This window comes from Oculina patagonica, chromosome 13 (assembly GCF_052425735.1).
Source record: "Oculina patagonica isolate OP01 chromosome 13, crgOcupat, whole genome shotgun sequence".
NCBI lineage: Eukaryota > Metazoa > Cnidaria > Anthozoa > Scleractinia > Oculinidae > Oculina > Oculina patagonica.
In genome coordinates this window covers 27,423,214-27,448,985 of record NC_135770.1, presented here as the reverse complement: position 1 = coordinate 27,448,985, position 25,772 = coordinate 27,423,214, and the positions used below count along the sequence as shown (strand labels likewise).

General features: G+C 40.3%; 2 protein-coding genes and 1 long non-coding RNA gene across 5 annotated transcripts; 1 reads left to right on the top strand and 2 right to left on the bottom strand.

Moving 5' to 3' along the window:
- Positions 1-1,506: 1,506 nt before the first annotated feature.
- LOC144636322 (monocarboxylate transporter 10-like) lies at positions 1,507-9,784 on the bottom strand. The gene is made up of 4 exons (XM_078495505.1): positions 9,601-9,784; positions 5,208-5,806; positions 3,453-3,822; positions 1,507-2,435 (listed from the first exon to the last, which is right to left on the bottom strand). The coding sequence occupies exons 1-4, from the start codon at positions 9,782-9,784 to the stop codon at positions 2,128-2,130; spliced, it is 1,461 nt and encodes a 486-aa protein (XP_078351631.1). The 3' UTR covers positions 1,507-2,127.
- Positions 9,785-11,791: 2,007 nt separating this feature from the next.
- On the bottom strand, positions 11,792-24,646 carry LOC144636328 (monocarboxylate transporter 4-like). Its single transcript, XM_078495513.1, has 4 exons — positions 24,355-24,646; positions 14,691-15,289; positions 13,742-14,111; positions 11,792-12,317 (listed from the first exon to the last, which is right to left on the bottom strand). The coding sequence occupies exons 1-4, from the start codon at positions 24,536-24,538 to the stop codon at positions 12,043-12,045; spliced, it is 1,428 nt and encodes a 475-aa protein (XP_078351639.1). The 5' UTR covers positions 24,539-24,646; the 3' UTR covers positions 11,792-12,042.
- Positions 16,862-22,152, top strand: LOC144636615 (uncharacterized). 3 transcript variants are annotated; one of them, XR_013567567.1, is made up of 3 exons: positions 16,862-17,545; positions 18,467-18,580; positions 19,948-21,377. It is a non-coding gene; the product is annotated as an uncharacterized LOC144636615 (long non-coding RNA). The 3 variants fall into 3 exon arrangements; XR_013567568.1 differs by lacking the exon at positions 16,862-17,545 and adding an exon at positions 21,440-22,152 and having other exon boundaries at positions 18,374-18,580; positions 19,948-20,548; XR_013567566.1 differs by lacking the exon at positions 16,862-17,545 and having other exon boundaries at positions 18,361-18,580.
- Positions 24,647-25,772: the final 1,126 nt, after the last annotated feature.

Below are 25,772 nucleotides of genomic sequence, written 5' to 3'. Positions count from 1 at the left end.
GTACCTCTAAGGGGCGTTTTCAAGAATTTTCGACGAACATCGCAGCCATATTTACATGGCAGCCACCAGTATGCATGACGGGGGGGCGGGGGGGGGGGGGGTCCGATGTATTTTTTTTGGCCAAGGGATCTCTCAAGTATCTTTTTAGGTCTTAAAAAAATACGCGTATTTTTTGTGGTCTTATCTCCGGGCGAACTTTTCGTTTCGGGTTTTTGTTGCGATCAGTGGATCAGAAAAATATTTTATCGAACTTTTTTTCAGCGACGTGTGTTCCGGAGGTATTTAAGTATTGTATTTTTTGGGTTGGAAATTTTGATGCCAGGTATTTTTGGGGGGTCTAAAATTTCAGGCTTGTGTATTTTTTTGGGTTTGCAATATGAAGCTCTGTCGGACCCCCCCCCCCCCGTCATGTATACTTCGAGTACCCCCCTGGGTAGTTATGATGCGTGTATCCATCCCATCGTTCACATAAGACGTTTCCTGAATATTTCAACTGATCGTAAAGAACAGCCTTCTGCTGCTTTGGTCCAGACTGAGCACAATTGACAAAAATAGACTGACGATCGGTAACTTTAGAAAGAATATTTGAGATAAAAACCTCTCTGCTCTCATCGAGGGTCTTATATGCACTTCCTGATACATGACACATTATCTTTTTTTCTCACTTTTACCATTTTTTAATTATTCTTGTATTATATTGTATTTGTAATTTTAGAAACAGTTTTTAAATTATTTATTCTTACTTATTCCTCCTAATTTTTAATATAGTAAACTATTGTATTTTTAATTGTACATTGTAAATTTTAATTTATTGTTAAGTAGTTGAGTGTCCCCAATTAATTTTTAATTTCGCATTTTTAATTGTACATTGTAAATTTTAATATATATTATAAAGTACTAGTGTCCCCAATTAGCTTCTGTAAGCTAAATACTTACCCTGACACTTCCATAAAGTTTATTAGAACGGCGATGACGTCACAAGTAGTACAAGGTCCCTAAACACGTCTTTTGACTGATGAGTATATACAGCAGAGGTTCGGTTAAATTTTGGCTATTACCGTACCCAAATTCGCAAGCAGCCAATCAGAAGCGCGATATACTGTCCTGATATCCTACGATATCAAGTCACTGACCTGATATGCCACGATATCATGGTCACTTTGAAGTAAAGTAGGTTACCGTACAATGAATTGACAAGAGGGTTAACTTATAAAACAGAACCTCGTAATTTAAATTTAGCTGGTGTTTTCCGGTCGTAAAATGAGAAAAACTTTCCCGCCAAAACTAAACTTGAGCGCGCTCGCCATTTGCGCGATGTTTGCCGACAAGTACCGAAACATTCAGACTCAGACAACGGAGTCGGAGTTTTTAATTTTTTCGCTAAATTTGGATTTTGAAAATATAAAGAATGAAACTCCAAACAAACGAGTAAAAATATGTCAGAAGTGGAACTTGAAAAAAGTGTTGAAGCCCAGAAAAGTATCAATACAATCAGGTCCACACATTTTGCACTACGTACCTAGCAAGCATGGCTTCAACAGAGCAATAAATATGACCGGATTTTTGGCTGAATTTGGGTACGGTAAATAGGTATTCGTACCTTTTTGGTACGCTTCGGCGGCATATGGTCTCGCCATGGGTTTTATGGTTCGACCAAACTGCCTGATATGCCGCCGAAGCGTACCAAAAAGGTGCGATTAGGTATAAATATCATTAAAAAGAGTTTCATGTCATTTGCATTTAAAAAGATTACCCGCATTAGCCTCCATTGCAAGCTAGTTCCAGTCCAATACCGAGAATACGAATATGATCTATTGTGGTGGGTTGGTATACCTCGACATCACCGAATATAGCGAAAAAGCTCAACTTGAAAATCAATCAATCAACCAATCCATCAGTTATTGCTAGCCCGCGCTTCCCTAAAGCCAGCGACACACTTGGCGATTTCATTCGCCGATCGCGGCGAATTTGATCTGACATGATAGATATCGGCGATTTTATACGCCGATCGCGGCGATCGGTGAAAATTGCAATCGCTGCACCGGGCACACTTGGCGATTTTCTCCCATCGCCTCGATCGGCGAAAAAAGTCGCCAAGTGTGTCGCCGGATTAACCAGAGAGCAGAGTTAACTCGGGAGCTCGCAGTAGTTTTGTTTTATTGCGCTAAAACTGCGCATTCTCGTCAAGGTCCCAGCGCGGTGTTTCCTTTCAATTTCTTGAGCCTGGTCTGTTGGTACTTCTTTTGATACTGCGTCTTTCTTCCCTTCTTCTTCTTCTTCTTCTTCCTCGTCTTCTTGCGAGTCCTGTGAGTTAATTTTGGACTTTCTGTCATTGACGAAAACCAATATTGCTGGTATTGAGAAAGCCGTCAGCAGAACTCCTCCAGTCATGTAGAATGAATAAATGTAGTTTCCTGTCTGGTCCGCTATCAAGGCTGAAGAAAAGAACAGAACAATATGTCAATAAATGTCCTTAAAAGCTTAAAGGCCGTTCACAAGTTTTCTAAAAGGCTGGTTACTTTTTGAATCGAGAGGTCAATAGTTCTATTTTTGACTTGCACAGTTTAATTCCGGCCCTTACCACTGGAAATCCGCGAATTTGATTGTTTCACTCATTGTTTTCTTATTAACAATTAGACGGCAAGCTCGAGGTTTCTACCGGCTGATAGTTGGCAAGAGGCGAAGCCCCTTTTTTTTTTATTTTTTTTTTTTTTACTTTTTCTTTTTGGAAAAAAAAAAAAAAAAAAAAAAATAAAAAAAAGGGGAGAAAAAAAAAAAAAACCAACAAAAAAAAAAAAAAAAAAAAAAAAAAAAAAAAAAAAAAAAAAACAAAAAAAAAAATACATTCCATAATTCATGTGAGCCGAGCCAACTTTCAAAATCCGGTAGAAACCAAGAGCGAGCCGTCTAATTGTTTGAGCATAACCCAGTGACTGATCTATTAAACACACAGTATCGCTAGAATTAATTTTTTTAAAAATTTGTTAATTAAATTCAGCGAAAAACTGAGCGCGCGCTCCAAGAGCCGTCTAAACGATCGATAGAAGGCACCTGTGTAGCCAATCAGATTGCGCGTTTCGCCAATAGACGGCAGCTGGGTTATGCTTATAATCGATAGACGGCGCTCGGAGCGCGCGCTCAATTTTCGCCGAATTTTACTAGCAAATAAATCAATTTAAGCGATATTCTGTGTTTAATGGATCGGTCAGTGGGTTATGCTAAAACAATTAGGCAGCTCGCTCTCGGTTTCTATCGACTTTGATAAATGACTCGGGGCCTCGCCCCTCGCCAACTATCAGCCGATAGAAACCTCGAGCTTGACGTCTGCAAAGGCCCTACCAACTAAGAGAAACGAAAAGGGCCATGGGGACGGGAATTGGCGCTAGGTTTCTCGGGGTGGGGCCGTTGTTCACGTCGGTGGCGTATTTTCCTTTTTAAGGAAACGAACTCACCAGCAACAGGGCCGCCGGCAGCTGCAGAAAAGGAATAGAGCAAGTTGAGAATGCAGAAAGAGGCTGTTCTTCTCTTCCTATCCACACACGTCAGAAGAATGAAACATTGTGTTGTTATGAAGATTCCATCGCTCAATCCGTAAATGGCGCTAAAAACTATTAAGTTCCAGTACTGCGTGGCAAACGGCAGCAAGAAGGCGGCAAGACCAGCAGTTGCCAAACACGCTTGATATATATAGACTGGATTTACTCTCTTGTCGTTACACAATCTTCCCGTCATCAGGCGCGCTAGACATGAAGCAAGGCCGATGAAAATAAACAGTTGAGAACCTTTCTGTGCAGAGATTCCAATATCTTCACAGTACTTTACCTTGGAAAATTAACAAATAAATACAGTTGTTATGAATCCACAGGCCAAGGATGCAAATAAAACATTAGATTTGCTCAAATGAACAACAGTAATATTTTATTTTATCTTTTAAGTTTTTTAGATTTCCCTATGTTGTCTCAACAAAGATTGCGTTATATTGTAGCGTGACATCCTATAGACGACATACGATACAAGCGAGCTAGCTTTTAAGCTGCGAGAAAGGCCAAACGGTCTCTTGCTCACTGCGGCCCTGTATATTATAAGAATTAGAAATTTCTGTCTACGAAATCTAATAGATCCCATCTTATTCCCATCTCCGTCTCTTTCGTTTATACATTGTAATGTTTCATTCTAACTTCACTGGGGTATTTTGTTTTTATGTTCTACGCGGCGATGTTTTGAATTAAAATTAATTCCTGCTCGAACGCGCGAGACAGACAAAGAATAAAAGATCCTGTCGATCGGCTGCCGGCATAAAGCAATGACGTCATCACTTACACGTAGTCGCTTAAGCCCCGACTAAACGATCAAACATTTTCGTCCAACATCATGTTGGAAGACCATGTTTGACCGTTTAGCCACCTCTCTCAACATTGCATTTAAATGGTTTAATTTCTCATGTCTGATCTGTAGATCAAACATTTTCATCCAACATTTTGCTTCACGCCCAAATGTTTGATCGTTTAGCCACCTCTGCAAACAAAGCAAGCCTTAGCAGAAAAAAGCAACCAATCAGAAACCGAATCTATGTAACATTGCGCCAAAATTTCAGCGGTAATATGCAGCGGTAAGATGTTTGATCAAACACTGTTTGCTCGTTTAGTGGGAGACAAACGCGATGTTGGACTCACTAAAATGTTTGATCGTTTAGCCGAGGCTTTAAAAAGTCTGCATACAAGCCTAGTGGCCCATCAGGCCGGAGCTTAAAATTGAAATAAACGGTTTTCGCAGCATGAAGCGACTAGGAGTATTTTTACCCCCCCTCCCCCCCCCCCATCTCAAGGATGGGATGGTAGGTCATCGCAGGGTTTTCCCAGCATTAAATTCACCGGTACTCATTTATACCCAGGGGTGAAGAGATGCACTATGAGCTAGGTGGAGGGGGACAGGAGGGAGGGGGCCCGGGAGAAATAAAATTTCTTTTTGCAAAGGAAATAGGAAAAAAAGGAGGGAACAGGAGGGAACCACTTCAGAAAGGGGCGGGAAGAGGGAAAAAGGTACGGGCGGCGGGAGTAAAAGATACGGGAAGCTGGGGGTTTAGACCCCCCCCTCTTTGTCTCCCTCCCCTTTGGAGTAAAGTGTCTTGCCCAAGAACACAGCTCAGCGTCCCCGGTCAGGGCCCGAACCCTACGGAATAAAGTACGTACATTTTAATTGAAACTAACCAGATTGATGTAAGGAATGTACATCCCAAAACTGGCAAACATGAGTGACGTTACCATGACAGTGAAGGCAGGAAAAGTCCACACGCTGCAGTAAAGAGAGATGCCACTCTTTTCATCTCCTACTTCCACATTGTTGTTTTCTCCAGGGTTAAAATTCTTCACCATTGTTATCTCTTCTACGTTTGGGTTGAAAGTCAAACTCGCGACGCAAACAAGGACGTACAATGCTGCCATTATTCTAAAAGTGTATCTCCATTCAAACGCGTCCAACAGAGCTTGAAGCAGAGGACCTGAGTAGAGGACACCCACACTCGCACCCAACGAAACAACGCCAGTGGCAACGGACAACTTTTCTGTAAAGTATTTAGCAATTACAAGAAAACAGGGAGTATATATTAAACACGTTCCCAAACCGTACACGCAACTATAGGTTATGTACATCTGGGTGAGGCTCTGGGTGAATGACGTCGACACCAGTCCTACAATGCATAGCATACCTCCCAAGAAACACGTGATGCGGCAACCAAAGCCATCGCACAGATAACCCGCCAGCGGACTTGCAAACCATACCATGCCCAGACCAATTGAACCAACAAAAGCTGAAAATGAAAACATTCAATACAAGATAGTGACTTTCACCTGCACGAAATAATTACTGGCTTTGAGAACCTAGCCGTAGGGACCGTCCATTATTCATTTACGGACATAAGTCAAAACGCAATTTCATGCTTTTCTTCACAGGCATGATTCTTAAAATTTATCTGTAAAATCTTTTAACTTGTATCTGTTAGAAAAATTATTTGACTTTGAATAGTCCGTTTTTCTCTCCAAATCAGGGCCGTACCTACACGTGCCGTGGGGAAGAGGGGGCAGTTGCCCCCGCCAGGAAAACTAAATTTCTAACATAGTGTTTGATTTTGCTGGGCTTTTTCTTGTAGCTATAATGGGGTTTGCCCCATTATAGCGGAGTTTAGTGGACTTTGTACCCGCAGACAAAAAAATCCCCTGAAAATATGCAATTTTATTTAATGCGAATAAGGGACGGACCATTAGAAAAGTGATGGGGTGGGGGTGGGGAAAAAAAAATCATATAAGGGAAAAGTGCCAAGAAAAAAATTCGTGCAAAGGGGAAGGCAAAGAAAAAAATCATGCAGGAGGTAAGTTCCTATTAGGGACTAAAAATAGCTGTCATTTTACACTTGTTAAGATCGACTTTTCGACGAAATATATCAGAGAGAATGCTGAAAATAGCATTTCCAAGTCTAGAAATTTCAAAATTTTCTGGGGAAGCATGCCCCAGACCCCTAACAGACAAGCGTCTCCAGCGCTCAGCTTCTAAATTCATTAAAGCAAAATACATTCAGTCTGGCCCCCCGACAAGCAAAACTTTTCTTCCCATACGCCGATGGTTTAAAGAAAATTCACTTTGAAGTCTTGCCTTCTGTTTATTGTATAAAAAAACTTTGATACCAACATTTGTAGGACATTCGATATAAATTGCTGTTGACAAGTGCATGGGGTGAAGAAAACAATCAGTATAACATGGCATAAAATAACAGTACATGGTATTGGATTTTAGCCATTCTTAATATAATGATCAAAGATGGTCTTTAAGGGATTGGTCAATAAGTGTGAGTGTGGGTTTGGGGGGGGGGGGGGGGGGGATTAGAAAGGGAATGTGTCATGTAGTTTTGGTCTGCACATAGGGGTGGGTCATCTTAAAGACTTTAAACTGTTATAGCTACAAGAAAATCCCCAGTGGTATTCATCAGTATAAATTGATAAATTTCTTGACGTGAGAAGTTTTTGCTGTATTTCTAGCGATTTCAGGAGGGCCCAATTATAAACATTTTCCGGGGAGCATGCCTCGGACCCCCCCCCCCCCCCCCTAGATGGCTTGTGATCATAGCTTCGCTTTTGGTGGGCTCTCTCAAGCCACTACTTTTCCAATTGCTCCGACCTACCCCCAGTACTTATTGACCAATCCCTAAAGGATTTAATCAATGAATAACAACATTTTTAGGAAATATTTACACTATTTAGCAAATGATCAACAAAGCAACATTTGTCAAAAGCATGGTACATGTATAAAGTAACAATACATGGCATTAGGTCTAAAAAAAACTATTTGTCTAAAAAAACTATTTGTCTAAAAAAAATCAAGCAGAGGGTTACACCCGCAAAAATTCCTGCACAAGCAATGGACGTAAAAAAAAATTCGTGCAAGCCGAAAATTCTCCAACCCCCCTTCCCCCATCAGTTTTAGAATGGTCCGTCCCTTAGTACCCGGCCCCATTAGTAACAGATAAACTCAATATAATAATAACAAAACTTACTAGTTGAAAAAAAGATATAAGAAATACGCAGATCTTTTGGAAACTGACAAAATAATAACAAAATATATAACTTAAGGGCCTGTTTACATGATTCCGGAATGACTTTCATTCTGGAACGAAACTCGTTCCGGAATGAAGTTCGTTCTGCATTTACATGACAGAGTCGACCGGTTCAACCAAAGGCATTTTCACGTGTGCGGTGTTCGCGTGAGATCAAAACAAGGTGGCGCATGTTTCGCGCGAGATCAAAACAAGATGGCGCATGTTTCGCGCAATCATGTTTTTGTGCCCATTAATAGCCGTATCTTCAATTTTAACGAGTAATTTGACCATAGAGCTGCTTCTTTGGGCTAAACAGTAAATGCTATTACGGTTTTTCGCTGTGAATTCAAACTGTGGAGTCCGTATGCGGTTTCATGAGTTGCGATTTCATCTCGGAACGAATTTCGTTCTGTGTTTACATGATACCAGAATGAAATGTCATTCCAGAACGAAACTTTCATTCCGGAATGAAAACCGGAATGAACTCATTCCGGAATGACTTGACTTTCGTCTCGGTATCATAGTGTAAACAGATACAGAGAAATGTATGGGGATGGAATGAACTCGTTCCGGAATGAAAGTCATTCCGGAATCATGTAAACAGGCCCTTTAGGGGCGGACCATTAGAAAAGTGATAGGGGGGTGGGGAATTTTCGGCTTGCACGAATTTTTTTTTACGCCCATGCTTTGCGGATTTTTTTTGCGGGTGTACCCTTTGCTCGATTTTTTTGACATTTTAGACCGGATGGATGTTTGTTGCTTTATTCATGCTTTTGACAATGTTCTCTCATATCCCCCAAAAAAATGGTTCATTTTCCTTTGGGATGGATCTGGGGTGGGTCGGAGCGATTGGCGCGGCAACTGGGGCCCCAGGCGATGCAGTCACAAACCATCTGGGGGGCCGGGGGCATGCTCGGAAAAGTTGGCCTCTGTCGCTGAATCATCTAACTCACTGAGTGACACTGGGGAGTCGTTACTTACCCCTATGTTAAAAAAAACACCCCTTTCTCCGCCCCCCCCCTCCCAGAGGCATCTTTGTCAATTCTGTAAGGCTATTGCATGTCTGTTTTTCTTGATGTTTCTTGGCTCTGTCCTGTGGTGTTCTTCGGCGGGGCATCTTGTCGGGGGCCGGCAATGTATTTGCTAGAAACTAGGTGGCGCTGGGTCGGAAACGCTTGTCTGTGGGGGTGTCTCGGCGCGCTCCCAGAAAATTTTGAAAATTCTGGCTCGGATACTATTTTGCATTCTCCCTGATATATTTTTCGTCGAAGTCGATCTATCAGTTAATACGGTATTTTTGCGCTTAATAGGAACTTTCCGTCTGCATGATTTTTTTTCTTTCCTTCCCCTTTGCACGATTTTTTTCTTGGCATTTCGCCTGGCTGATTTTTTTTTTTTGCTTTTTCCCCCCCCCCCCCCCCCCCCATCACTTTTCTAATGGTCCGTCCCTTAGTTGTCAACAAGGCTGGATAAGGTCATGTATGCAAAACGGCCACCAATCTAAAAATATCGCACCAGCGAACTCAGTCCAAGGATTGTGTAAACTAGTACTACGGTAACTGAGTATTGATATTCAACACGGCTGATGTCAATTTTGTAAGAGAATAATGCGTATTTTTTAACTTAAAGAATATCACTTCAAGTCGTATAAAACATTCTAAAAACCGTGTAGAGCAAGCGAACGCAAAAACATCAGCGAGACTGACTGGCGAGCCGCTCAGCACCGCTTTTAGAGTCTACCCGGGAGTCTAGTAAATCAAACTTGTTCTGTCCGCATATGGCTCAATCTTTCGTATACTATACTAGCTACTCTTCCAAATGTTCCAATAAGGCATTGATCAGCAGTAAAAATAAATAGAATTGAGCGCGTCATGTCAAATGAATTAACACTAAATCAAGAGCACTGAGCGATTACAGACATTACACGATACTCTGGACTGGCTGGACTGCGCGCTTTTTAACAACACAACTTCAAGCCTAAGACATCATGATCGTTTGAATTTAATAGCGCTAACCTGTTCTCTCTCTGGTCTCGTCAAAGTATTCCATCAAAACTGGGAACAGAACACCAAAGCTGAGGACCAAACCAAGATTAACAGCTTGGCAAACCGCTGCTGAAATACACACGATCCAGGACCACGAACTATCCTGGAAACGTTTTCCACTTAAAAAGCACGAGATTTTCCAAAAGCACTGCATCTCGGTGTACACTCGGGATATTGATGAGATTTAACTTGGACTGTTAAAAAAACGACAGTAATTTGTCGTAGACTGCAAGAGAAGAACGGTTTAAAAGTATATAAAAAGACTTACAGGGACTTAAAGAATATTGAAATTAAAACCGCACATGCTTCTAGACAAGATGCTAGACAAGGATTTCAAAACAATAAAGTTTAATAATTAAAATTTCATTGTTTTGAAATTTCGCAATCATGCCACAGGCGACTCAAGTTCTAGTTGCAAGCCAGCGAAAATATTTCAACATGAGGGAAAATTTGATGTTCTTAAAACAGAGATTAGCAGCCCTCGAAGCTTTGCTTCTCTGCTACCTAGTTTTAAGGACATCAAATTCCCAAGGGGCAACTATCATACCGATTGTTCCGAGACAATACATGGAGGTGGGGGACCCCGGGTAGGTGAGGTAACCCGCCCAGCCGTGGTCGAAAATTAGCTCCCAGGCATCCCGGGGTGACCTTTTCACGAGGTCAGCACGTAAACAGACAAAATGGCTTCATATATTTCTTTCTCTCGTTCATTTCAGTGGTTTCATAGACTCAGTTACGGAACCTTCGGAGCCGAATTCGTTTCTGAGAAAATCGAAGGCCGTACAATGACATTTTCGTAAAGAGTTGATACCCTTTTTAAGGCCCAAAACCGAAAAATGACACCCTATTCAAGGGGAGGAGAAGCGTTCCGTGACGACCCAAATAACGGCTAACCGCGCAAGGCAAGACAAAAAACTTTATAAAATCGCTTTACTAATACCTGAACAGAAAATTCAGTTTTAAGATACCTTTTTTTTCGTTTAGCTGGGCGTTTATTTTTGCTAATAGAATTTAGGTACCCTATCTAAGGATCACACCGGGAACACATTGCCAAAAGGAACAAGCAAATGATACCCTATTTAGGACCGAGAACCTCAAAAACCGGATGATGGATGGTCGGGCGGCACATACCTATATAGGCCACACCCCCCCCCTCCCCCCCCGGGAGGTTAGCCTTCGAATGCAGACGTATTACCGGCTGTCGTTTCTGCGTCTGCGAACACGATTTCCGTGACGTAGCATCTTTTGTTTTCTCTTTGGCCAATCAGATAACCCTATAGAATGAAACGCGTGTGCACACCGCGCGGCTCCCTCGCGCCACAGATATTAGATTGAATGAAACACGAAAGACACAAACTCGGGTCACCAAAGGCCAAAGGTTTATCACGGCGGTGAAAGTTACAATCTTTGCAGAATGACATTTTCAGATTCAAAGAAAAAGGTTTATTTATTCGGTAAAAGTGTTTTAGGCAAAGAAAAGTAAATTTGTATGTTTACGTGGACTATGAGCCGAGTGCTGTAGTCGTTTCGCGTCCAACAAACTGAAGTGCTGCAGTCAACTTCTGCACGGTTAGAGAACGCTTGCAAAATTTGGACGGAGTTAGGCACGAAATCCGAAGAGTTGCTGTCGGTGATGCCCGCTTTGTGTCAAAGGATTTGCAAAAGATTTTAGCAGCACGCCTAGGGTGACATTCTTCCAGTTCACCTTTCGAGAAATTACACAATACAGTTGCGACTAGTGTCAGGCCGCGGGTGTCAGGCAAGCTCTGGAATTAGTTGATCAGATCCTCTACAGTGAGCCGGTGGATCCGGTAATTCTATTTAATTTTATTTAAACCCTAAATGACAGATTTCCATACCCTTTCATATACCTAAACTTGTGAAATCCCTACCCTTTTATATACCTGAAGCCTGAAAAAGGTACCCCTTTTGGGCGGAGACTCCCCGTATAGGCCATTATGGCGTTAATCATTGTTAGCAAAAAATGTTATCCTTAAAATCCAATTAAAATCTAACATCAAGAACAACAACAAAACTTAATTACTACAATAACAAAGGAAAGATCGTAGCAGAGCTCGATTATAAGCATAACTGATGTGGGTTCGTACACCTCGACTTCACCGAATAGCAAAAAAGCTTAGCTTGAAAATCAATCAATCAATGTAATAGTAATGTAAGTAATTTTATTGTAAATAGTCGTGCGTTTTTAACATGAGCCCCTGGCTCGGGAGATTGGGCAACCACTCCCAACGTTACCGACTTTAAATAAAATACCTATACCTATACCTATAATCAATCAATCAATCAATCAATCAATCAATCAATCAATCAGTTATTGCCAGCCTGCGTTTCAATAACCAGAGAGCAGAGTAAACTCGGGGGCTCGTAGTCAGTTTATTGTTAATCAGTTAATTAGATGATTGCGCTAGAACTGCGCATTCTTGTCAAGGTCCCAGCACGGAGTTTCATTTCAAATTCTTGAACCTGGTCGGTCTGCACCTCTTTAGATACTGCGTTTTTCTTTTCTTCTTCTTCTTCCTTATCTACTTGTGAGTCCTGCGGGTGAACTTTGGACTTTCTGCGATTGACGAAAACCAATATTGTTGGTATTAGGAAAGCCGTCAGCAGAACTCCTCCAGTCATGTAGAATGAATAAATATAGTTTCCTGTCTGGTCCGCTATTAACGCTAAAGAACAAAATAGAAAAAATATGTCCGAATAAATGTTATTAAAATCTCGCAAGTTTTCTCAAAGGCCAACTAGTTCTATAAATGTTTCACACTTTGGAATTTCAGATTGTTTTCGACTTAGCCATATATGCAGTTTTGCAACTCGCATTTTTCTAATTTACCAATGAATACATCTTGTAACGTGTGTTTCTCACGTTAGCCAGAGAGTACAAACCAGAAGTTTTTCAAAGTTTTCCCAAAAGAAATGAGTTAGAGGGCAATCGTAAAATAAATAATATACAGTTTCTGGTTCAACTTCGCAAAACGTACAGGTATCATGTTTGACATAACCTATTTTAGCTAGTTGCTTATTAGTAAAAACAATATCATTTAGAAGTTTAAACTGAAAGCTTCTAACAAAAGTTTCCGATGAAACAGACAACAAATTAAGAAAGACTTTTGACACTGTACTAGCATCTAAACCAAAACCATTTTTCAACTTCGTAAAGCCCCTTGCTACTATTGCCTTTTTTGTAATAAGTAATTCATAAAATTGTTTACTTTTACATAAAAAGGGATCGAACATTTTTTTCCCACAGTAAAATTCTAATGAATCGATTTTGTTACCATTAGCATCCAAAGCTTTTAAGTGGCTAGGAATTGCGCTTCGAATTCCTGACCACGTGAAAAAGTTCAAATGTTTCAAACCAGCACTTGTTGCAATATTGTATGACTCTACATTGCCCTTAGTGAATTTCATCTGGTTAGTTGAAATAGTTCCTGCTTTTACATAATTGTGGTAGTAAATGCTTTTGCCGTCTATTTTGATAAGCTTATTGTTCCAGATTAAAAAAAAACGTTTTCTCAAGGGCCACGTTACTTTCTTGGATCGAGAGGTCAATATATAGTTGTATTTTGGCTTGCACAGCTTAATTTCTTTACTATGCGAATCTGATTGGTTCTCTCGGCAAGCTCAAAGTTTCCATAGGCGGAGCCAGCTATCAGCTAACTCCCATATATCATGGACCACAACAGAAGTTTATGATTATGAACTTCTGACCACAAATATGGTAGGTTTACGCGTCAGCAAATACCGCCAGGGAGCTCAAATATTGCAATTCTTTGGGGTTTTTTATTTAAACAAGTAAGCCACTCGCGCTTGATTGATATGAAATAGTTATAGCCAACGACTACACGCCTCGTTGGCTATCTACCATCTCACACCTAACACGCGCACATGGAATAATTTTTAAACAGACCTTCCGTTCAAAATTTCTATGTCTCAAACAACCAATCAAAGATTTTAAATTGAGTCAAGCATTCTATGTCCCCAGGTCCTTCGTTTCACGTGCCGAAGCCCTACCGGCTAAGAGAAACGAAAAGGGCTATGGGGACGAGAATGGGCGCTAGGTTTATTTTATTTTTTACGGAAATAAACTCACCAGCAACAGGGCCACCGGCAGCTGCAGAAAAGGAATACAGCAGGTTGAGAATGCAGAAAGAGGCTGTTCTTCTCTTGCTATCCACACACGTCAGAAGAATGAAACATTGTGTTGTTATGAAGATTCCATCGCTCAATCCGTAAATGGCGCTGAAAACTATTAAGTTCCAGTATTCTGTGGTAAACGGCAACACGAAAACAGAGAGACCAGCAGTTGCTAAACACGCTTGATAAATGTAGACTGGATTTACTCTCTTGTCGTTACACAATCTTCCTGTCATCACGCGAGCCAAACATGAAGCAAGGCCGATGAAAATGAACAGTTGAGAACCTTTCTGTGTAGGGATTCCAATATCTTCACAGTACTTGATCTAGAAAAATTAGCAATACCTTATTATGAATGGATGAAATAATGAAGGAAGGAAGGAAGGAAGGAAGGAAGGAAGGAAGGAAGGAAGGAAGGAAGGAAGGAAGGAAGGAAGGAAGGAAGGAAGGAAGGAAGGAAGGAAGGAAGGAAGGAAGGAAGGAAGGAAGGAAGGAAGGAAGGAAGGAAGGAAGGAAGGACGGAAGGACGGAAGGACGGAAGGAAGGAAGGACGGAAGGAAGGAAGGAAGGAAGGAAGGAAGGAAGGAAGGAAGGAAGGAAGGAAGGAAGGAAGGAAGGAAGGAAGGAAGGAAGGAAGGAAGGAAGGAAGGAAGACGGAAGGAAGGACGGAAGGAAGGACGGAAGGAAGGAAGGACGGAAGGAAGGACGGAAGGAAGGAAGGAAGGAAGGAAGGAAGGAAGGAAGGAAGGAAGGAAGGAAGGAAGGAAATCCGGTACCCATTTTAAACACCTGGGTGAAGAGAGGCACTATGAGAGTAAAGTGTCTTGCTCAAGAACACAGCGCAGTGCCCTAGACAGGGCTAGAACTCTGCGATATTAAGTACGCACACTTAAATTTAAACTTACCAGATTGATGTAAGGAATGTACATCCCAAAACTGGCAATCACGAGTGACGTTACTATGACAGTGAAGGCAGGAAAAGTCCACACGCTGCAGTAAAGAGCAATACCGCTCTTTTCGTCCCCGACGTTCTCATTATTGTCCTCTCCTGGTGGGAAATTCTCGACCATTGTTATTTCTTCTACGTTTGGGTTGAAACTCAAACTCGCCATGCAAACAAGGACGTACAATACTGCCATGACTCTAAAGGTGTATCTCCACTCAAACGCGTCCAACAGAAATTGAAGCAGGGGACCTGAATAGAGGACACCCACACTCGAACCCAACGAAACAACGCCAGTAGCAACGGACAACTTTTCTGTAAAGTATTTAGCAATTACAAGAAAACAGGGAGTATATATTAAACACGTTCCTAAACCGTACACGCAACTATAGGTTATGTACATCTGGGTGAGGCTCTGGGTGAATGACGTCGACACCAGTCCCACAATGCATAGCGAGCCTCCAAAGAAACACGTGATGCGGCAACCAAAGCGATCGCACAGATAACCTGCCAGCGGACTTGCGAACCATACCATGCCCAGACCAATTGATCCAACAAAAGCTGAAAATGGAAACATTCAATAAATAATGTTTTTTACCTCTAAAGCCTGGTTTTCACTAGCGCTGCAAGCACAAGCGCAAGAATAACAAATAAAGAAAAAATTGCAAGGCCGATTCAACGGTTTGGGACTGTATTGAAATTCCAATATTTCGGAAGGCACGGCCTTCCTTCTTCAGGGTCTTCACAGAGCTAAGAATAACAAGAATAACAGCTCTTATTATTCAACAAATGCGCGCGCTGACCATATATGGTGCTAATGTTAACGTTATCTGTCACCCGTACATAACAGATATCCTGCGATATACGTAGGTTTCGAAGATTCGTCCGAAGTCTTGTAAAGTGACGCATAAATACAGTTTTTCTATCTGAAAAATGTGTTTCGTTGACAATTTGCTGAATAATACAACAATTATCCTGCTCAATCTTGCGGAATATCGTCTGATTTTAGCCAACTCGGCCTTCGGCCTCGTCGGCAAAGTATCAGGCGATATTCCGCACGATTTGGCAGGATAATTTTGAAAAAAAAAACCCCAAAAAAAAAAAAAATATATTTATTGTTGCTTGCAGGGAAAACCTAGTATATCGATGAGTACAGGCTGGAGCTTGATAAGACGTAAAAACTCGCATTGTGATTGGCTACCGAAGTTGTGCCCGCCAACAGAATGCAGGCTGGTGTAAGACAAATGCAGACTGCAGACCGTTAGACTTGCAGAATTTTTTAGGTATTTTTCCTGTTATTATTACTATTATAAAGAGCTACAGTCAACTCTCGCCTTGCGGACACCCCGCTATTGCGGACACTCGCTATTACGGACAAAATCCAGATCCCCAACGAACAAGGTTTGACTGGAAATGACTCCCGCTATTACGGACTCTCGCTATAACGGACACGAAACGAGGCCCCAAGCGTGTCCGCTATAACGAGAGTTGACTGTAACCGTAAACAGGTTAACCAGAGCGTTATTCAGGCTGACCTAGGTGCAAATCTGCAAAAGTCTGCAGTCTACATTTGTCGTACACCGAACACGAGTCCATTATAAGTGGATTTCCAACTAATGCCAACACCTTCACTGGATTTTCATCAAGTAGCACTAAAATCTCGTGACACTGCCCCTTTACGTTTCACTAGTACGGCCCCGGCGCTCAGTAAATAGTATAGGAGGTAATTTTCTTACCAGTGGCACACATACCTTAAGGTTACTATTGTTAGCGGCTACTAATTTAAGCGATTTTAGCGAGTTGGGCAAAAATCGCTAAATTTAGTACTCGCTAAAATTTGTCTCGGTCAAATTTAATAGCGGAGCTCCCCAGCGCGCGCCAGCGCGCGGAGCAGAGCACCATGGGTAATGCGGGTACGAGAGAATTTTTGTAAACCCAGGAGGCCGAAAAAATTTGGTGCGTACGCGCGCCGAATCGCGTACAGACTCTCGGGGAGGGGGAGGGGAGTCCCAAGGCAACCCAAGCGGGGGGGGGGGAGGGGAGACAATCTTCTGTCCTTGGTTAACCAGAAATGAGTGAGGTAATCGACTAAGATCTTTGATATATTACATCATTGGACATCCATTTTATGGTCAATTGACAGCTGTCAAAACAAGGCATCCGCTGACCAGTATCACATGACCATATCGCGGGCTCAGGTTTAGAACTAGTCAAGGTCGCGTGTTTTTTTGAAGTTGACCGCTGACCAAGTGATAGCATTGCTATTGGTCCGCGGGCGCAAGTACTTTTCCATGGTCAGTCCATTTAGATTTACATGAAGGACAAAGTGAACAACCCGGTCAGTTTGTAAGCTGAACGAAGCACAAGGAGAAACCGAGCAGGAAAAAGAAATGTCTTCGTAAATATTTCTCGGTCTACCCCGTCTAAAGGCTTTACACATCATGGAAGTTATGGCAAACGATAAGGGCTTACGGGGAGATCCGAAAAAATGGCACAGGTGGAGAGCGAGCGAGTTTCTACCGTTTCGGCGGCTGACCAGCTCTAGGAAATTAATTGAGCTAAACGCAATTAACTGAAGTGAAGGAAAAAAGAAGGTGTCAATAGCTTCACGGATGGAAAAGGCTGAAATAGACCTTCGCAGATAATTCAAAGGTCGGTGGTGCTGGAGTAAGTTATAATTTATAGCTTACACATGTACTACGCGGTTGGATATAATAATACGAAAAACTGCGGCCGCTTCGCCTCCGATTAATTCATGAGCTGGTTGAAAGCTTTGCCCTGCTGAATTGACAAGCATTCTCCGACTTCAAATATGAGGTAACAAACTTTGACTTTACTGAATACACTAAGTCCATGTTTTTTTGTGAAAATCTGTAATTTTTATATGCTTTATGAGTGAATTTGCGTCGGTTTAGTGGTTCTGGTTTACAGAACTTTTATAAAGTTGAATTGTTTATAACCTTAATGACTTAAATGTTTTTATTCAAACTCCCAGCTAAACTTAGTGTTTTACATGTAGTTTTTTAATTCATCTATTTATTCTTATTTACTCGCTGTTGGAATTCGTTTGAACGAACTATTTTAGAGTCGTGGACGAATACGCCAAGAGATCGTTACGTTGCGAATTTCTTGCGTTGACACGTTTTTACCACACCTTAGCAGAAACAAACAAAAAACTCAGTTTATTTCCACATAAAACTATCTTAGTTAATTATTTTGAGTAATTTTATAAAACACAATTGTTCGCTCTTCTTGTAATTCATGCCATTTTAGACACTGTATGCAGCTGTGTATGCAAACTTTAATACATTGACTATCATTATGACAGTGTTGAATGTGTATCTTTGCAATGGCAATGTTTTTTTATACAGGTAAGTTAACAAGAAATCCCCAAGTAGAAAAGCTAAATATCCCATTGTAGGAAGGAAGGGTCACTACACTGAGTGTATAAACGAAAGAGGCTAATATTACCCGGGGGGGCCCCGCGCGCTTTTTAAAATTGGTTTGCTTTTTTTTCGGCCTTGATTTTTTCTTTAATTGAAATATTTTTTGCAATTTACATGCTGTTCACTTTTTGGCCAGCGCTTGTCAGAATTTACCCTGGCAGGGCCTCAATTATATTTGATGAGATCCATTAAATAAGACAGAATTTTTTATAAATTATTTTTATAAACAGGGCCATTAATTAGAGCTAGTGTGGTGGTTTTTAATAGATTATTATGTCAATCCTTCTTTTAGGTAGTGTTATATTCTGCCATTAAGCCGCAATGAATGAAGAATACCTACAGTCAAGTTTTGTTGAACTTGGTATAGAATGCTCTGTGCAAAGTGGACAACAGCAAAGTAAATCAGGTATCTAGTTTTATATTTTAGTTATAATTGAAATATGTTTTTATTCAGTTTCATTCTTTTTTTACCCAGCTGCTTTAATCTGCATTTGGTTGCTGCTGATCTTCTTACTTTGTGAAATATTTGCATTCATTATTCAACTCCTCAATGGAGGTTGCCTATTCACCGAGTTAGGATTTCGAGTTGGATTTCGAGTTAGGATTTTGAGTTGGATTTACGAGTTCGATTTTTGAGTTGGATTTCGAGTTAAGATTTCGAGTTGGATTTCGAGTTAGGATTTCGAGTTGGATTTTCGAGTTGGATTTCGAGTTAGATTTCGAGTTAGATATGATTTTCGAGTTGCTTACCGTACTTACACTCCGGTTAGCCTACTATACACGCCAGTTAGCTTACTATGCACTCCGGTTCCAGCCTACTACACACTCCTGTTAGCCTACTATTCACTTCGGTTAGCCTACTATGCACTCCAGTTAGCCTGTTTATGGTTAGCTTTCAATAATTGTAATGGGTTTTGCTTTGTCAAAAAAAAATCCAACTCGAAATCCTAACTCGAAAATCCAACTTGAAATCCTAACTCGAAAATCCAACTCGAAAATCCAACTCGAAATCCAACTTGAAATCCTTACTCGAAATCCAACTCGAAAATCCAACTCGAAATCCTAACTCGGGAGTTAGTTTGTCTCTCCTCAATGACATTCAAAACAACTACATATGTATTAGTAGACAATTTAAATAATTAATATTTCACTAAAAGTATGTTTTCATGAAATGCCTAGATCTTGTACCAGAAAATATCTATACCCTAGCCTCACTGTGGAAGGTTAAATGGTTTGAATGTCACCTCCCCTCACAAACTCCTCTACAAATTCCAATGTGTGGTTATGGCAGAAATCCATGGCCAGCTCATCCTCAGTGTATGAAGCAGTGAAACAAGGCATCAAAGAGCCTCAAAACAACATGGAGCAGGAAAACAATAGCTCCAAAACAAAGAAATATTTCACAGGTTCTTACACCAAGGAAAACCCAAATATTCAGATCCATCCCATGTAAGGTCAATGGAAGTTCCAAAAGGGCTAGCGGGAGGGGGAGGGGGGTTGATTAAAGGCCAAACCTTTTAATTAAGAGGGGGTGTTAGGGTTTGCAGTGATGCTTTGAGTTTATTAAAATATTTAGTTGACTTTGCAGTTATCAGTAAAAAAAATAGTCTGTGCTGATCCATCTCTGTTAAATGTCTAATGGATCCTTTTGCATCCAGTGGTTTGTCTTCAGTTAAACAAGCTCGAGTTAAGTGTTTTGTTTTATAAATTATTGATATTGATGCCAATTAATCAATTTTAATTTAATCTGCAGTGGCATTTGACTTTTTTCAGGGTTAACATGAGTTGCAGAGTTTGCAGTGCCACAGACACAAAAACAGACAAGGACAAGGACATAAATAGAAAACAGGAAAGATTAAATCCAGCTCGATGTTTGGGTGTCGTCATGATGCTATTTTTAAGAGACTAGTAAATTACATGTAAATTAAAATCAAGAAAAGCTGCAAATAAGCAAAATTTAGATTTTAAATGTTAACCTATTTACAGTGTACTTCAGAAAACGACTTCTTGATTGACCTGTCACTTTCACATCTTGTTAGATGTAACAAGGGCATTATGAAGTGATCTTTTCAAAAATATGCAGCGAAAACAGTAACAGCAGAAATGGTGGTAGTTTAAAATTGCTATTTTCAATGTTTTGACTGGTAAGAAACCACATGTGACCAAGCTAAAATCTGTTTGGCCAGTTAACATGACCTGCAAGTGTCCAAATGTTTTGAGCCCTCAACTACACAGGACTTACATGTAGTTGTCTAATTATATGATAAGATCTTTGGTTGACTTTGGGGGAGGTAGTGGAGTTACAAAGCAATGTAATTATTTGAATTTGGATTAGTTATGCTGAAACTGGTGGTACTGTAATTCTAAAGTATAGGTGAGTTTAAATTAACCGTTATTGCAAGCAATATGCATTACCAATTTCATTCTTATGTATTGTATGCTGTGTACAATTTATAAGAACAGCTATATTTTTAAAATAAGTGAAATATTCTAAAGCCAGATAAAATTTGCAGTATCCATAAGGTACCATGTAGCAACCAAATTGTGACTCACTTGCCTACTTTGTGAACTCCATGACAAATGGGCAACATGACTCCATAAAAATGTGGACAATAATACAAACAAATTTTTAAAAGAGTAGTCAAAGTATTGATGTTATATTTTTTCTTGCATAGTTTTATACACAAGCAGACATGATTCTATTTTTTTTTCTGGGTAATCAAATAACAAAACTGAGTTTGAGACTCACAAACAATATTCTAGCTTCCCAGAATTTTTGCTTTTTTTTCTGTAAGTGAAGTGAAACCCCTTAAGAGGAAGGGGAGTCAAAAGACATGTAAAAGTGAATAAGGTGCTATCTTCTTCTTTTTTTTTTTTGGGGGGGGGGGGGGTTGGGGATGGGGTGACCCTGTTCGGTGGAATGACAGAATGTCACTTCTTTGTTTCCGGAGTTAGGTTCACCCCTGTTTGCTCGCAGTTAGCTTTATTCATCTGGTTTGCTTGCGGTTAGCTTTCACTCTAGTTTGCTTGTGGTTAGCTTTCACTCCGGTTTGCTTGGAGTTAGCTTGGTTTGGGCAATATGCTGTAAACCATTAGCTATAACCTCTGCCATTTCCATTCAAAATTAAAATATAGGCAAATAGTGAAAATGAAAATGAATAAATGAGTGAATGAAAAAAAATTAAAATCAACCTTATTATAAATGTAGATGTTTGTTATTTCCTTTATACTCTAAATGTTAAGTGATTTTTTCTTTCTTTTAAAGCTGGTAAAGCAACAACAAAAATGCCTAATTTGCCATGTGATATGCCTATCTACCCCGACATGCAGCCCTACTCCTCCCTCCTTTTTTCTACATGAAGGTAACATACCGGTAATTGCCCGTTTTGCAACATAATTTCCCATCCAGACTTCTTAATGATAGTGCTTTCGGTGGAATTATAACATTTTGATTGATTTTGTTTGTTCTCTTATTTGGTGTTGCTGTACACGGTACCCGGAGGGGGGGAGGGTGGTACTCCCATATAAGAGCTATACGGGTATGTGCCGCTCAACAGGGTATGCTTTTTGCCTCTCTGACTCTGAAACAGGGTAAACAAATCACCCTTTTGACTATGGAACATGGTTGATTGTTTTCCCAGAGTCCTGATTAAACACTATCAAGTATAGCTATGAAACTCCGCTCCTTTCATCGCTTTATCTCCAAGCCACAGACGAAGTCAAGTGAGAGCTTTGTGATGTACGCTAGTGTTTTTATATCTATCTTCATATATTTCCATTGTGGATATTGCTGGAACAGGGTACCTACTTTGCAGTGTTTGTCTGGAACAGGGTCGCAAATTGAACCTTTAGTCTCTGGAACAGGTCCAGAGTCTCAGCAACTCAGCGGCACACCCCCATAGTAAATTTTAGGGAGTACCCCCCCCCCCCCCCCCCCCCCCCCCCCGGACACGGTAAAAAAGAAATAAGGAAAAATATTAATTATTATTTATTAAAAAAAATAAAACGAATATAAAATTCTCAGCCTTAAAGTTTTACAATGGCCAGAATTCAGAGTTCAATAAAGTGCAAAATAATTAACCGGGGAGCTCCGCTTTTAGGCTTGCCTAAATCTATATATTACTCGTTAAATATAAATACCCCCTCCCACCCCAAAGGGAAACAAAATTAAGCATAGTCGACTTGAAAAAATCTTTTAAAAAAAGATGCCGGTAACCAGGTAACTTTGTTCTTTCTGGCAATACAAATACTCGTTCAATTTCAAGCGAGTTTGTTCTTTTACTGAACATTTATTTCCATCTTAGCTATATGTTCATTAAAAACTGGTTTACACGATATCACTAACTTTTTAAATTTTTCGGAAAATCGCTAAATTAAATAGTCGCTAAACCTTGCTTTGAAAAACACGCTAAAATTAGTAGTCGCTAAAAATAGTAACCTTAAGGTAAATATTTTTCTTTTTACATGTAATTGGATAGGAAATTTTTGGATCTTCCTTCACTTCTGGCATTCATGGGCAGAATTTGAAAAACTCAAAACGCGATTTCATGTTTTTCTTCACAGGTATGACCCAGCTTGAAATTGATCTGCAAAAACTTTGCCTGGTACCTATAACGTTTACAATACATAAATTTTACAGAATTCAAATTATACGAAAATTGTCTGGCGTCGAACCCAGTCCGTTTTCTCCCAAACATGATTTCGTATCATGTTTATTAGCACATTTCCATTACAGAAAAATTCAGTGAACGCGAAACTTAGCTGGTAGAAAAATCGATCGATCGTAACGTTGCCTTATTTCAGAAATATCTTTGGGTTTAATATATTTTGTTCTTGAATTTTCTTTTCTTGCTGGCGATAAAAATTATCATATTTTTGTTAAGTGCTAATTGTCTTCTTTTTTTGATGCCTTCTGAATACATTTCAGTTCCCCAAGGAAGGAATGTACGTCAGGAGTTAAATAAAACAAGAAATAAGCAGTGCCGCATGAAAATTTCACAATCTACTCACTGTAACAAGATTTAATCACAGGCGTTAACTCAAGCGTAGTACTTCTTGTGTAATTTTTTTAAACAAATCCTTATATCCTACGCTAAGAATTATTTGCAAGGATTATATAGTACGAATAACGTTCTTCGCAGATTATCATTGCAAACTAATCTGACTGAGTAAGCGCTGAATATTAACTAAGAGCAGGTTAAGTAAGTTGTCTGGTATAAAAACTGGAATTACAAACAAATGAAGGTAATGCATTGGAAATGGTCGCCGATTGATCAATATGATAATCGCCGGCACCGACGAATTTCAAATCGAAAGCAATCGAACTCAATCCACTGATTTTGTAAACTGAGCATTGATATTCAAAGCGACTGACTGATGAATGCGTATTTGTTTTAAACTCATGGAACATCTTTCGAGTTCAAAATATTCTAAAAACCGTGTCGCAATAAGCAAGCGAACGCAAAAATAGCACGATTGAGTGGCGAAGCCGCTTAACATCGTTTTTATAGTCCACAATCAAGCTTGTTCTGTCCGCGTATGGCTCAGTCGATACTGTAAAACTAACATAGCATAAGTAGCACGATAAGGCGCATGAGTTTACGTGCTGTTGCGGTTTTACTGAACTACAACATGAAGTTCTTAGCTTGCTGCGCTCAAGCTGGAGTGAAATAGCCTGCGTTGCAGCCGGACGTGTCACAAAATCCTCGATATAGGACTATACCGTGGGTTTAGTGCGTCTGCAACGCGTTCTAGAGAAAAAGAGCCCCTTTTCAGAAAAGATCAACGTTTTCATTCCTTGGCTAAATCCAAGTTAACAAGCAAAGATGAACTTCTCGCTAAGCACGAATCCTCGAAACAAATCGATGTGCTTCAAAGTCGGGTTAAAAAGAGCGAAATCGTCGAAATCAGCGTCGAAATCGAAATCACTGTCTTATGCCCTGGTGTGTGACTTAGTTTGGTTACGTTGGTGTTTTGGTGCTCCAGCAACGCAATATTGTCCTTCAACAGTTTTCGGTTTTAAATCGGTCAGTAGATTTGAACACGTCGTGTCAAACAAGTCGACACTGAATCAAGACTGAGAGTATAGAGCAATTACACGATACTCTGGACTGGCTGGACTGCGCGCTCATCAACAACGCTGCTTCAAGCCTAAGATATTGTTTGAATTTAAGCGCTAACCTGTTCTCTCTCTGGTCTCGTCAAAGAATTCCATCAAAACTGGGAACAGAACACCAAAGCTGAGGACCAAACCAAGATTAACAGCTTGGCAAACCGCTGCTGAAATACACACGATCCAGGACCATGAACTATCCTGGACACGTTTTCCACTAAAAAACCACGATACTTTCCTAAAGCACGACATGGTACCTCGATGTTTGACCACTTTGTATAGTACGGATATCGATCAGATTTTAGCCTTAACAAACGACAGTAGTTTGTCGTAGAATACAAGGGTAGAACGAAATTAAAAATTAAAATCGTTCCTGCTAGACCAGCTAAAAGGATTATTTTTATTGTTTTGAAATTTCGCAATCAGACTGTTTGTATACAATGCTCCTTTATTAAAATAATGAATCGATTAAGGAAGAATAAATGAATAAATGAATATTTTAAACTGGCTTCGAGATCCTACAGACTGAATTTAATTTGTATGCTTTGCCCCCGAATGGAGGGGGGGAGGGGGAGGGCACCTGTTTTTCAGTTGGAATGGAGGCATTTCAAAGGGAAAAGATTTCACGAGATGAAGTAAGAAAAGGGTATAAGAAAACTTTTATTTAATAGTTTTTTCCAAGGAGCTTTCGCTAGGTTTCTTCCAATGGTATAGAAAAATAATTTAGTGTCCTATTTTAGGATGAAAGGGTTACATTTTCTGTCAAGAATGGCATGTTAATGAAAGGTTTGGATTTCGGGGCAGGGCATCCCGTGCACTTTCAGAATTGAGTAATACCGTTAGGCATTTCCGAATAAAATCAGTCTCGCCAAAATGTAGCAAAATAAGTACACAAATAGCAATACATGATGTTTGGGTATCATTACTCACAGTTTGAGCTTGGGCGGCCTGTACTGCGATCAGTGGAATACACGAGAGGTTAAGGACAGCACAAGTATTCTTATGTATTTTATAAATGTTGGTCAGTTCTCACATGATCGCCCCGATCCTTTCTATCACATCGATCGTTTGCAAAAACTGAGACGATCTCGTAGGCGATCGAAGCGATTGGAAGCGATCGGGAGTTCTCATATGACCGTCTCGATCGCCTAGTATGAGCGAAGACCTACGAAAAACAATCATTTTAGCCCTGGATCCAACAAAATTGCAGCCTTCAATGAAGAGCAAAACTCGTGGCCTCCTTTCTTCTCAGTTAGTGCAGTTGTACGGCGAAGAAGGGAAAGAGAAGCTGAACTAGAACACCGGCGATCCAAGCGATCGTGATCGCCCCAATCGCTGCAGACGTTAGCGATCGTCTATGTAATGTTATCATATAATCGCCAATATCGTAAGAAAATGTTTTGAAGTGACAAAGGCGTGAGAAACGATCAGGGCGATTATATTAGAACCACCCTTTATGTTACAGACTCGTCAAACCTCCAAAGTT

Excerpts from the sequence above, each read along its gene's own strand:
- LOC144636322 (XM_078495505.1), bottom strand. The coding sequence starts at position 9,784 with ATGCAGTGCTTTTGGAAAATCTCGTGCTTTTTAAGTGGAAAACGTTTC. Across the intron at positions 3,823-5,207 it reads ACATTCCTTACATCAATCTG|GTAAAGTACTGTGAAGATAT; the intron begins GTTAGTTTCAAT and ends TAATTTTCCAAG. Across the intron at positions 2,436-3,452 it reads TGCCGGCGGCCCTGTTGCTG|CCTTGATAGCGGACCAGACA; the intron begins GTGAGTTCGTTT and ends TCTTTTCTTCAG.
- LOC144636328 (XM_078495513.1), bottom strand. The coding sequence starts at position 24,538 with ATGTCGTGCTTTAGGAAAGTATCGTGGTTTTTTAGTGGAAAACGTGTC. Across the intron at positions 15,290-24,354 it reads CGAGACCAGAGAGAGAACAG|CTTTTGTTGGATCAATTGGT; the intron begins GTTAGCGCTTAA and ends TTCCATTTTCAG. Across the intron at positions 14,112-14,690 it reads ACATTCCTTACATCAATCTG|ATCAAGTACTGTGAAGATAT; the intron begins GTAAGTTTAAAT and ends TAATTTTTCTAG.